Source organism: Phaseolus vulgaris, chromosome 2, assembly GCF_051622355.1.
Source record: "Phaseolus vulgaris cultivar YP4 chromosome 2, ASM5162235v1, whole genome shotgun sequence".
Lineage (NCBI taxonomy): Eukaryota > Viridiplantae > Streptophyta > Magnoliopsida > Fabales > Fabaceae > Phaseolus > Phaseolus vulgaris.
Genome location: NC_143499.1, coordinates 28,784,591 through 28,797,651, shown reverse-complemented (window position 1 = coordinate 28,797,651; position 13,061 = coordinate 28,784,591). Strand labels below are relative to the sequence as shown.

The following is a 13,061-nucleotide window of genomic DNA, read 5'->3' as shown; positions in this document are numbered from 1 at the left end:
CTTTATAGTGGAAATAATATTATAAAATTTCTCTCTCACTATACAAATACTAAAAATACATAGAACATAATGTGTCTTTGGAATCATCTTTTTGTTGCTTCTATAAATGTTCAAGAATGTAGTTTTTTAAAGCAATCTTCGTGTTGATATTATTGAGTATCATCTTCAACCTTGATGTGAATAATTACTTTATTTAAACCGTGCAACTAAAAGGGTTTGTTTCCTGTTATAATTGTCTCAACACAGAAAATTAAAATTAAATGCAGGGTATTATATCACAAATTACACTTTTTGTATGTGTTATTGTGATAAAAGTGATTTGTTCGATTAATATATGGTCTCTTTATGTATACATGCAACAATAATAACTATAAATATTCATTTAAATACCATCAATTTATTTATATAAGGTTTGTCTTTTCAACACTGTTTTCAAACGATAACTTAAATTAAGTAATCCAATTATATTTAATGATTAATTTTATAATTAGAAATGTGATAATTCATGTTGCAGTGTTTTCTTTATAAACTACTTATAACTATTTTCTTTATAAACTACTTATAACTATGAGTTTGTTTCATCATGTTCATATACAATAGGTTTAATACAAATACTTATTAATGCATAATGCCCAATATGTATATGTGGATATATGTTGTGATGCTTAATAAAATAATTAGTTAAATGTTTAGTTATATTCATCATAAAAAACTTTGTAACTCAATCATCCATTTTTTTCTTCTAAATTATTGTAGTACTACACTCATCTAAATATGATATGTTTTGAATTTATTATTTATATAATACAATAGCATTGTTAACCATGACAAGATTGCATGATTATAATAGATATAGTGTCTTATATAAGAGAATTCGAACAACTTTAAAAAATCTTCTTTATCATTTAACAAGGGATTTTGAATTATATCATATTGTTGCATCAAAGGTGATTGAGTTGAGGAGGTTAGTTTTGGGTAGGAGTTTAGTTTTGGTTAAGTGGTTGTTTTATTTGGATTGGTTGAGGTGCAACTTGTGGTAAAAGTAGTGTTGGTTGTTAGCTTGCATTAATTGAGAAATAATTGATTAAAATTTATTGTTATGGTTGGTGCGATGATTCTGACATTGTTCTGTTCAAGTTCATGTAGAGTAGTTTGCACCTCTTAACATTAATTGTTGTTGCGTGATATCATAATTCATATGTTAAATGCTATCCAATAGTATGACAAGTAAAACAACATTGACTGACTTAATAGGTATGAAAATTATATTTTGAAAGTTGTAATAAATGTTGACTTTGAGAGTAATTCAATTAGATGTTACAAACGAGGTTAACAATTGAAACACTGCTCTAACTCGGGTTTCAAATTTTGCTTTGGATTAGCTTTGACATGTTCCCATTTGGTCGAGTTAAACCTCAATGTCTCTCGACATACAAAATTGTTTGGAAAGATGTGGTAAGGTTTGGAAAGATGTCCTTAATGGTTTGCTGGTGAAGGTTGTATTAGTTTTTTTTTTTATTGCTATTATTGTGGTGTTTAGGTTGGGATGATTGATACTTCATTTGATTGATTTTGAAGGAATTTGTAGGTAGTGTTAACTACATGGAAGGTTATAGGAGGGCAAACGACATATATCATATAGGTCTAGTGATCACCATTTTTTTGTCGTATTTTTAGAGTGAGAATGTAACAAGCTTAATGAAATCTCAATAAACTCTCAGTTTCCATGACATCCGAAAATTCCTTCATGAAAGACTTTCCATGTCCTAAAGTCATGAGGTGGAAGTCTGATAATTGTGACTAAAGGTGTGAGCACATGAATGTCAACATTCTTTTCAATTAGCTACTTAAACTTGATGAATTTGTATGACACTAGATTGTGGAAGACATGGCATGGGTAGAACTTCAAGTTCGTATTCTCCCTTTATGTTAAGTGAGGTGCACCACCATAGTTTGGTTTTTAGAAAATCTCCAGGTAATGTTTTGGTTAGACCTTCCTTGATATCTCACCAATATATGTTGGAGTTGTAGAGAAAATGATAATATATATATATATATATATATATATATATATATATTCTCGGTATAATTTGAAGTTTTGTATTTCCCTCCATGTATTGAGTGAGGTACATCATTATTATTTGATTTTTAACAAACCTCAAAATAATAGTTTTGGTTAGACATTCTACTATGTAGCCAAATAAAAGATAAATATGAACAATGCACCACAATTATCTGATTATCTTTATATTTTCTTTAAAATTTAAACTTAAAGAGCCATACTTTTAATTTAATATTGTTTTATTAAACTAGATAAAATCCACCTCATCAACTCTTAAACTAATAAATCAAACATACCACTCAATAAAAAAGCATGATAATAATTACACTTACAAATATATTTTTCACTTAAAGATAAAAAACCATTTTTATAATATAAATCTTCATGTAAATATTTGTAAAACAACACCTTCTACATAGTATAGAAGATTAATTGAAAACAAAAAATAAAATAAAATTTAACATTTGTAATTTTTAAAAAAATCTGAATGATGAATTAAGTTGATTCTTAACGAGTATAAGTTGAGTGAATAAAATACATATATGGTAAGATTATAGTTTATTTACTGCATAAAATAGATACAATAACTTACTTTTAAAACATTTAAATAAAATTTGTAAAGTATTCAAAATCATAGTGACGAATGAAAAATAATAAAAAAGATAAAATTTAGTTAATACCTATTTTTTTTTTTCAGTGAAGCAGTAAAAATATATAAATTTAGATAACAATTACTATTGTTTTCATTTATCATAATCTGTTACTGCAAGAAACCAGACGCATGAATTCCTATTGTCATATATCTTTTCCTATAATCATATATCTTTTTCCATTATCATATAAGTTAGTTAATAATGACCTTTTTTACAATGAGCTGGTAAAAATAAGAAATATAATATTCAGTTAACATTTTTGTTTTCATTATCATAATTTATTAATGCATGAAACCAGACTCATAAAATACATTTGAAAAAAAAAGTTAGATAATAATTATATCCATCCATTATGATAATATTTTAATCCACTAAGCTAGATATCAAAAGATTTAGAATATTAAAATATAAAAACAGTTAGTATTTTTGTGTAATTTTATTTTATTTCGCGATGTAGTTCGACAGATAATTAATCATTAATTATAATATCATAGAGAGGGTTAGGATTAGTGTTAAGATTAAGAAAGTTGTTAGTTTAGATTATGCCTTGTCTTTGGCACAAAACCAATCACTATAGATACAGTATCAGAGAGCGTAGCCCGCTGTGTCACTTTCACTAAAATGATTTTGGTGCCAAAACTCTCAAAACATTGAACCCCTTTTCCCTCTCATTTCAAACGCTTTTCACCTTCCCTCCTCTTCTCCCTCGTATCAAAACCCTAACCCCCAAACCCCGCTTCCCCAATTTGTTATCGTTTAATTTCTAATCCAAATTCCCCCCAATTTTTTCCAGTTCAAAAGCCTCCCCCTTCATTCGTAGTCATTGTTCAATTCTTCAACATCATTTAAACCCCAAACTTTTCAACCCTAACTTTATTCTGCGTCGCGAAATTCAATGTGTTTCTCACTCTCTTCACCTGCTAAGTCCGCAGAGGGGCCAATGGAGGTTTCTCCCGCAACGAATTTCTTTCCCCAACCTCTATGTCCCTCAGAATCGGTCGGCGGTTGTTGCGATCATTCTGGTCAGTTATCGGCCGTCGGCCAATCTACTCTTCCGGTGGGTTACGGTGTTGGCGGGGAGGGCGCTGACCAAGAAGATTCTAATACGGCCTCACAGTTCCGGCAGCTCAACAACGATTCGACTTTGCCCTTGGCTTCGTGTTCACCGGTCTCGGCGGTGGCGCCGGAATCTTGGGTTCCTAACCAAGGGAACTGGCTCTTAGACGAGAACGAGGGTTCAATGGGTGCAGAATCTGTCTATGAATTTGGGCCTTCTAACATGGTTGTGGTCGTTGTTTTCTTTGGCTTTGTTTTTTTATACTGATTTTTTCTCTAAATCTTTATATTAATGATATTGTGTTCCGTTTAACAGGGAGCAGGGCTTTCGAATCTTGGCAATACATGTTTTCTTAATGCTATTCTGCAGTGCTTTACACATACAGTGCCTCTAGTGCAGGGTATTCGTGCGTGTACTCATAATTTCCCTTGTGCTGGTGAGTTATGCTTGTTTGAATTTTAATTTTGGCGTTGTCTATACTTGTTTAGTTCTAGCTTATTTTGTTATTCTGTAGTGTTGTTGAGGGACTTTGGAGTTACTGATGATAAGCTGTTTATGCATTACTTTTATGGTTGACTGATTGAGTGAGTGGATTATCTGTAAGCTTGAAATTTGTAAAGCAGCGCCTTTACAGTTGTTTGCTCCTTGCTGTTATGTGTATAGTTTGAGTGTCTTAATCTATTTCTCTTGTGTAGTTTCTGATTTTTCGGATTGGAAATTTCAGGTCATATGGATCGCTTCTGTGTTATCTGCACTTTTCGTGACCAAGTTGAACGTTCCTTGGCTGCTTCTGGACGCACTCTCTCACCTTTGAAATTTGTGAACAATTTGAGCTGTATCCTTCTTTTATGACTTCGACGATTATTGTTTAACTAGCTTGCAGACTCATGTGAACCTGTGCCCATTCACTCGGTTGGAAGAATTAAGGATTGTCATTAGTAGTGTTTTTTGCGTCATCATTTGCTTGTGAAATATAACCTTTGAGTATTGCAAGATTGGTTTATTTTTTCACCAATGACTGTTGTAATCCTTAACTATAATCATGACAGATTTTTCTTCTGGATTTAGAAGATATCAGCAGGAGGATGCCCATGAATTCATGCAGTGTGCCTTAGATAAACTGGAAAGGTGTTTCCTAGATTTGAAGAAGACTGATTTAAATTTTGAAGGGGATAATCTTGTACAGAAAGTATTTGGAGGTCGTCTCATTAGCAAAGTATGACAGTGAAGTGCATTGTTAAACAATTTGGGTTTTGTCTCCTTTATGATTTGTCTTGTGTTTGCTAAGTTATCTTTTATTGGTATTTGTGTTTTGGTTTTGATTAACAATGTTGTGTTTGCTAAATTGGTAATAAGTATCTGATCGTTGTGTTTGTGTTTTAGCTTCAATGTTGTAGCTGTGGTCGCACTTCAGACACTTATGAGCCATTAATTGACATGAGTTTAGAGATAGAAAATGTAGATTCTCTTCCAAGTGCTCTGGAATCTTTTACTAAGGTGGAAAAGATTGATGCAAACTTTAGATGTGATAGCTGCAAGGAAGAAGTGTCCATGGAGAAACAGCTTATGTTGGATATGACACCGTCAGTTGCAGCATTTCATTTAAAGAGATTTAAGGCAGATGGGATTCTTGTTGAGAAGATTGATAAGCATATTGAATTCCCATTGGAGTTGGACTTGCAGCCTTACACCATTTCTAATCAAAACAATGACGTGAGTTATGGTTTTAACTTACATTTACTGTATCTTTACACGTGTGTAGTTTGAGTTGTCTTGTTTCCCTAATAAATTGTGTTCTGACTCATTTTTATGCTGACAGGTACTGGTGAAATATGATTTATATGCCATTGTTGTGCATACTGGTTTTTCTTCTACTTCAGGGCATTACTTCTGCTTTGTTCGCTCTGGTCCAGACACATGGCACAAGTTGGATGATTTGATGGTATTGTTGTTTCCCCTTTAGATGTCCTTATATATTTTGCATATATGTTTGATGATAAAATGTTAGTTTTTCCTAATGTGTCTTCATGGTACAAGGTAATTAATTGCTAGTGTTATTAAGTTAAACAAACAGTTGAATTTTGTTTTATGATTCATGCCTTTTGGTTTGACATCTTCAATAAACAGTTGTTGCTGACAGTTAAAAGTGATACTACCATAGATAGTTTAGTTCATAGTACCGTATTTCCTATATAAGCATATGGAATTGCTACGGTTGAACTCTGGTAAAATTATGTGTTATTCTGCCAACGTTCAGTCTTCCATAGCTTAAACAAATTCGTTTCTCCTGCAATTTCTTTTGCATGTGGTTTGTTCTTTTGTAATTATTGTGTTGGTTAATGTTCATTCTAAAGTTAAACATGTTGTGTCTGGGTTTTTTCTTCAGGTTACTGAGGTATCAGGAGACTCTGTACTGTCTCAGGAAGCGTACATACTGTTTTATGCAAGACAGGGTACTCCGTGGTTTTCTAGTATTATGGAATCTCAAAAACAATGCCTGGATCCAAATATTTCAAGTACATCTCCTACATCTGTTTTAGACGTTGGTGATGGCATATCTAAATCAAATCCTAATTTAATTCCAAGTACTGAAAGAGGTGGGGCTGGTGAATCCAAAGGATGTTCTGAGCCTCGGTTTGATTATTTTATTCCAGACGAACGTACTTTTACTGAAATAAATGACGCTAAAGATGCTACTCATAGCTGTGGACAATTTCTCTGTGAGCCAAATCAGGAAAGCGTTTATTTCCTTAGCAGCTCTAAAGATGTTGAAACCCAATTCAGGAACAGGGTGACCTTGGATGGTCGTTCCATGTTTGATGGAAAATCATATACTGAGAATGCTAGTCTTGATAATAACTATGACTGTGAGGAAGTTGTTGATTTTAGAGAGAGTGCTGGTGCTTGTTCATTATCTCTGCCTCCGCCTCCGCTCACCTCCCCTCTTGATAATGCTTCAGGTAATTGAATATACTTTTGCTAAATGTATTTTCTTTCAGCATTATTTCTATGAATGATTTTTGTTTTGTTTAATAATCTTGAGTTTGATTTGTCAGATAAATTTCGTACCTCACGTGATAATTCGAAGAAGGAGAGCAAGCAGAGCCGTAAAAGACCAGTCAATCAGTGTAACGAGAATCCTGAACGACGAGAAGCTGTGAAATATCTTAATAAGACTGGTCCAAGGAGAGAGGCACTTTTGAAATATGTTGCTCGAGATGAAGTTTCAGACAAGAGAAAAAAAATGGATTCATTGCAGTGTAAGAAAACCACATCTCTTGATCGCAAAAAATCAAACCAAACATCTGTCAGCCGCCCTGTGGCAGCTGGAATTTCACAGTGAATGGTCTTTTTGGTGTTTTGTTTATGCACTTGAATTCTTGTGGTGTAAAGCCTAAAGCAGTGATACTTATGTTAAGACTTCTTAATACAACCACCGAATTGTATAGTTTCACACTCGAGCGTGCATGAATGTACTGGTTATCTGTATATGTTCCCTTTCTGCACAGGTGTAACATATAGCCAGTGAGGACAAGGATGTATAATAAATGGTTACATGGCAAATAAGATCATCTTGACGTTGATTATTTCTGTCGTTGGTTACATCCTGTCTAGAGATGTAATTAAGTTATAAAGAGTTAACTTATAATATACAAGTGAGGAGACACTTCATGTTCTAAATCAATTGTGAGATTAAATTAAAAATAAAATCTGTTTTATGAGATGATATTTGTGATGATACCATTTTGTGAGGCATGCTTAGTTTCTATTTAGCAGCTGAGTTCCTCTAAACAAAAGTAGGAACTCATTAGTTATTTTGTTGTCTTATTATGTATGTCAATCTGATTCATAGTTGTCGTTCACTGGTTTTGTCGCAGATGGATAGGCTTCTTAATGTCTTGATTTCATCCCTAGACGCAATGTCCATGGTTTTTCTCAAGCGTTTGTCATCAACATATTTTCGTGGTGCACTGGCCTCTACTTTTTTTAGCTACTCTGCTGTTGGCCTTTTTCCAGTTCATTGGTCTTGACACTTTTTGAGATGCATTTTGTGGAAGGAAAATGATAGTTTGATAATCTTTATATCCTTAAAGTTGTATATAATTTTTGATTTGATGAGTTTAGAAATAAATATATATATATATAATAAAAAATAATTTTAAAATTAAATAATATGAAAAATATTAAAATAATAATATTGAGATTTGTAATATGGTTGTATAAAAAATTGTGGATTATCTTATACTTTTATCATTATACTTTGGGAAAATGATACAATGACAACCTTACTCTAGTATACAACTCTCTTTCTTTACCTAAAATTTCAACTTTTGTATGAAATGACAAAAATACTCTTTTTTATATCATAAATGAAGAGTTGTATAGTGGAACAAGTTGTCTATATATCATGGTTATTGTTTTATATATAAAATGACTCAATTGTGCCACCTAAACATATAATTTTGAGCATATCTTCCATATATTTTTATCTGAAATTAGAGTTTATCCTATATGTTATTTATGTACGAAATAAAATCTTATATTCACTAAGGATATGATTAAATTGTAGAATGTAAGTGAGTAAATTTCATTTTACAAAATTGATCTCGTGAGAAATTAAACTTGATTTTTTTCTTAAATATCTTCAAAAATCAGTAATTAATTTCTTGGTCCACTTTTCCTGTTTGCGGGTGACAATTTGTTTATAAAATTCTAGTTAATACTTATTAGCTTGTCATTTAAGTATTTGTCTAGAATCAATACTGTGCATGTTTAAGGACAGTAATTACTAAGAAACTGTTCTTAATCAATGTAAGATTAAAGATGTCAATTAGTAAGTAGCTCTTAATTATGTCAAGCGCTTGTATTGGTTTCCATGCACTGGTAATATGGTCTATATAATGAATTACTAAACCTGCAACAAGTCCCTTATTCAATTTTTAATGGTTACTTGCAATAACTCTAATTACTTAAAACAAGTTATGGTATGGTCCAATTTCTACATTCTCCCTTGTAACTATGAAAGCAAGATTCTTGAACAACCATTAATGAACACCACTGGAGTGGGACAATTATCCTAGGTAATATAATATCCCACAAATGTAATAAGAATACATATAGAACAATGGCAGGGAATATTTTACAGAACCAGAAAATTAGTTTAATGTACTGTATAATAGCTACTGATAATAACTTCCCTATTATTACGATTCATTTGATTTGTTGTGAGTTGATCAATTTGGTCAAGTATTATTTTTTAAAGGAGACACCAAATAATAAACTGGAACTAGTTAGCTTTAAGGTGTTGATTATAATCATGTGTAAGGATTGAGTTTTTTTTTTTAATTTTTTTTTTTGTAAAATTGGTTACTAAATCATATTTGTTGCATTTCAGTTTTATAATTAATGTTAAATGATGCATAAGGGATTAGACATCTTTGTACCTACCACATTTATATATCATAATACTTTGGTTATTAAAAAGACTTTCTCGTACAGAAATAATATGAGGCGAGTATTCCCATACCATTTTGTTCTATAAATCATAGCAATAAGTGAAAGTGAAATGCACACTAGTAAGTATAAATAGTGTACGATTCTTTTTCCCACTAATAATTATGTTAAAATTTATACAAAACTTTTAATCAATTCATATTGCAAGAATCTTAATGTTTGCTGACCTAGAAAATTGTTATGGTATTAAGAGACATTTTAAAAAAAATGGCCTTTTCTTTAGGTTAATAAGCGATGGTATGCGGTCATTTTTCACACATCATATATTCTATTAATATTTATTATTACTACTATTATTTTGCCGATAAAAAAAATTACTATTATTTATTTTGCGCTTGTTATATCACCAATTGTATCTAATTTTTTCTTTATCTTCTTTCTTTTCCTAGATATCCTGCCCAGAATATTTTTCTTTTTGTTTTATGGAACTTTCTAGCTTACTCCAACTTATAATGGAATTAAATATAAATGATTAGTATAATTTTTGTATTTATTTTAAGATAGTTGGTAGAATTTTCTTAATTAGGTAAATATTTGTGATGTATTGTTTACATCTACTTTTATTGAATACGTTAAATAATCATTTCTATATAACTAAAATAATAGCCATTCATTATATTTTCTCTTCCGGTTAGATGACTAAGATAGTATTACGTATAGTGTGATTTGGCGGGAGTAGATCCGGTACATTACTATGTAGAGATTATTATCAACTAATAATCTCTTTTCTAATAAGAAAAATAATATTTTACCCTTAAAAATACACCCATTTTATAGCCTATTATAATAATATAATAATGTATATTACAATTTTAAGTTAAAAAATAAAATAAATATAATTAAAATATGATTATTTTAATTTATCAAGTATAGATATATTTTATTTAATGTATGTCAAAATATTATATCCCTTTCTAATAATTGTACCAGTTTGTTTACACCAAGATGTAGGGAGAGAATGATATTCTCAAACTCAACATATTTGTTGCATACAAATATAAATAGAAAAGCAAGTAGAAAAAGAGAATAGTTGGCAATTAATAATTATAGAAATATTTGGGTACATAAAAATCATAAGTTGATAAAAGGTGCTTGCTAAGTTATTATTATGATCGTGTTATTAATACCATACTTATTCTTTCAAATGCGTCACTTGGATATCTATTGTGCTTTGTAGAGAAATTCTTAGGGAACATAGCCACCATGGCCCCCGCCAATTCCACCACCTCCTCCATAACCACCACCATGTGCTCCACCTGCTCCATACCCACCTCCTCCACCGGCGCCGCCACCATATCCACCTCCATGTGCTCCTCCATCACCATAACCTCCTCCACTCCCACCTCCACCTCCTTCACCACCTCCATACCCAGCAGCACCATGATCTCCACCAGCACCATAGCCTCCTCCACCTCCTTGACCTCCTCCATAACCACCACCATGCTCTCCACCAGTTCCATACCCTCCACCAGCTCCACCTCCTTGGCCACCCCCATATCCCCCACCATGCTCTCCACCAGTACCATACCCTCCACCAGCTCCACCTCCTTGACCACCCCCATATCCACCACCATGCTCTCCACCTGCTGCATATCCTCCACCAGCTCCACCTCCTTGACCACCACCACCTCCACCTCCATGCTCTCCACCTGCACCATATCCTCCACCAGCTCCACCTCCTTGACCACCACCAGCTCCACCTCCACCACCATGCTCTCCACCTGCAGCATATCCTCCACCAGCTCCACCTCCTTGACCACCACCACCTCCACCACCATGCTCTCCACCTGCACCATATCCTCCACCAGCTCCACCTCCTTGACCACCACCAGCTCCACCTCCATGCTCTCCACCAGCACCATATCCTCCACCAGCTCCACCTCCTTGACCACCACCACCTCCACCTCCATGCTCTCCACCACCACCATACCCTCCACCTGCTCCACCTCCAGCTCCTTGACCACCCCCGTAACCACCACCGTGATCTCCTCCTCCACCACCACCGCCACCAGCTCCTCCACCAGTACCATATCCACCACCCTGTGCTCCTCCAGCATTATACCCACCTCCACCACCAGCACCACTTCCGCCACCTCCTCCATACCCAATGCCATGTTCTCCACCAGCTCCATATCCCCCTCCAGCTCCACCTCCTTGACCTCCACCATAACCACCACCATGCTCTCCCCCACCACCGTAAGCCACACCACCACCACCACCACTTCCACCACCACCACCATATCCAGCTCCTTGATCACCACCATATCCTACTCCCCCACCTTGTCCTCCGCCACTACCACCTCCATACCCAACAACTCCATGCTCCCCAGCATATCCACCGCCACCACCCGAGCCGCCACCTCCACCACCTCCATAACTTCCAGCAGCAGCACCACCATAACCACCACCAGTGCCATGACCTAAACCATATCCAGCATCAAGGGTGAGAAGGGCCCTTCTAGCAGAACATACACCTAGAGCCAATAGTACTAAGAAAACTAGGCTGGGAAGTCTGTGAATAGTAGCCATGAGAGTGAAGTGAAGCTGAAATAGGTTGGTTTTGAAGTGAGGAGACTTGAAGGGTATTTATAGGGATTGGGAAGGCGCGTTGAGAGCAAAGAGTGGTTGAAGCACATGGATATGAAAGTTGGATGCCCCCACAGTGTGGCCCATTATGCCAACATACAAAGATACACTGAAACCACTCATACTGGAGCTTCATTGTGTGCTTCTGCTGTCTTCCACATCCAACGGAGCATGCAGTACCCATACAAATACACTAGCTGCTCCAACAAACCTACGCTTTTTCTTTTCTTTTTCACACCTACCTATCTTATCCCTCTTTTCTACCTCCCACTCACCACCATTTTGCACTGCATTTTACTTTCTCAATCTTCTTCTTCCTTCTGTCTTCCCTTTTTTTCTTATTGCCACCACTATCATCGGGTGCAACTGCAAACATACCTCTTTTTTATAAATTTGTTAATCGCTAGATAAATTAGGAAGATAGAACAGTTTATTAATTTACTACCGATGATATTTAAGTAAAAAAAGTGAAGACTGCTAGCATTATTTGAATGCATGGAACAATTCTTCTCAAATTAACTTATTACCATTGATATTGCTTCAAAGAGTGCCATCAATAATATTCCTTTTAATATTTTGTTTTTCGAGTCTCGAGTCATACTAATTAGGTATATGAATTACACTATTATATACTTCTTTCCCGAGAAAACTATCATCTATCATTACTATTATTATTATTATTTCGAAAAGCAGGCTAAATTGCAGTACTGCAGGTTCAGTCTAATTACATGAATTTGAGAAAGAAAAATGATTTTTTCACATCCATTTTTCCTTTGCTCCAAATTACTCCTTTGGATTTGAGAAATGTAAAGTCCCAAAAATATTTTCAAAAAAAGATAAAGCTGCACCAAACATATATAAGTACATGGAGACAAATTTTATTAGGTGAAATTGAGTTATGTAAATCCACTTTATAAGGTATAAGGGTTTACTAAGATTTGTTGGAAATTCTTCTATCCCTCAGGATTGGTGCCATCCACTACTAAATTAATGTCAAACTACTAAAAAAGTATTTAATTATACACTAAAAATACTTCATATGTAATTTTGTCACTCTATGTCTGAGTAACAAACGCAACAATGTTTGGAGGTGCATGAGAGTGAGAATCATAAGAAGTAAATGGACATATAGGACTAATATCACTTTTAGGAATCTTAAACTTGATGTTGAGGAAGTGTTTACCCTAGC

General features: G+C 34.1%; 2 protein-coding genes across 3 annotated transcripts; one reads left to right on the top strand and one right to left on the bottom strand.

Moving 5' to 3' along the window:
- Positions 1–3,252: 3,252 nt before the first annotated feature.
- On the top strand, positions 3,253–7,937 carry LOC137811260 (ubiquitin carboxyl-terminal hydrolase 21). 2 transcript variants are annotated; one of them, XM_068612932.2, is made up of 9 exons: positions 3,320–3,997; positions 4,088–4,208; positions 4,497–4,607; positions 4,822–4,988; positions 5,156–5,485; positions 5,592–5,714; positions 6,159–6,732; positions 6,829–7,032; positions 7,651–7,937. In XM_068612932.2, the coding sequence occupies exons 1-9, from the start codon at positions 3,611–3,613 to the stop codon at positions 7,656–7,658; spliced, it is 2,025 nt and encodes a 674-aa protein (XP_068469033.1). In that variant the 5' UTR covers positions 3,320–3,610; the 3' UTR covers positions 7,659–7,937. The 2 variants fall into 2 exon arrangements, with proteins under 2 accessions (XP_068469032.1, XP_068469033.1); XM_068612931.2 differs by lacking the exon at positions 7,651–7,937 and having other exon boundaries at positions 3,253–3,997; positions 6,829–7,359.
- Positions 7,938–10,300: 2,363 nt separating this feature from the next.
- On the bottom strand, positions 10,301–11,863 carry LOC137809320 (uncharacterized). Its single transcript, XM_068610448.2, has one exon. It carries the CDS (start codon positions 11,813–11,815, stop codon positions 10,472–10,474), a length of 1,344 nt encoding a protein of 447 aa, XP_068466549.2. The 5' UTR covers positions 11,816–11,863; the 3' UTR covers positions 10,301–10,471.
- Between the last annotated feature and the right edge of the window lie 1,198 nt (positions 11,864–13,061).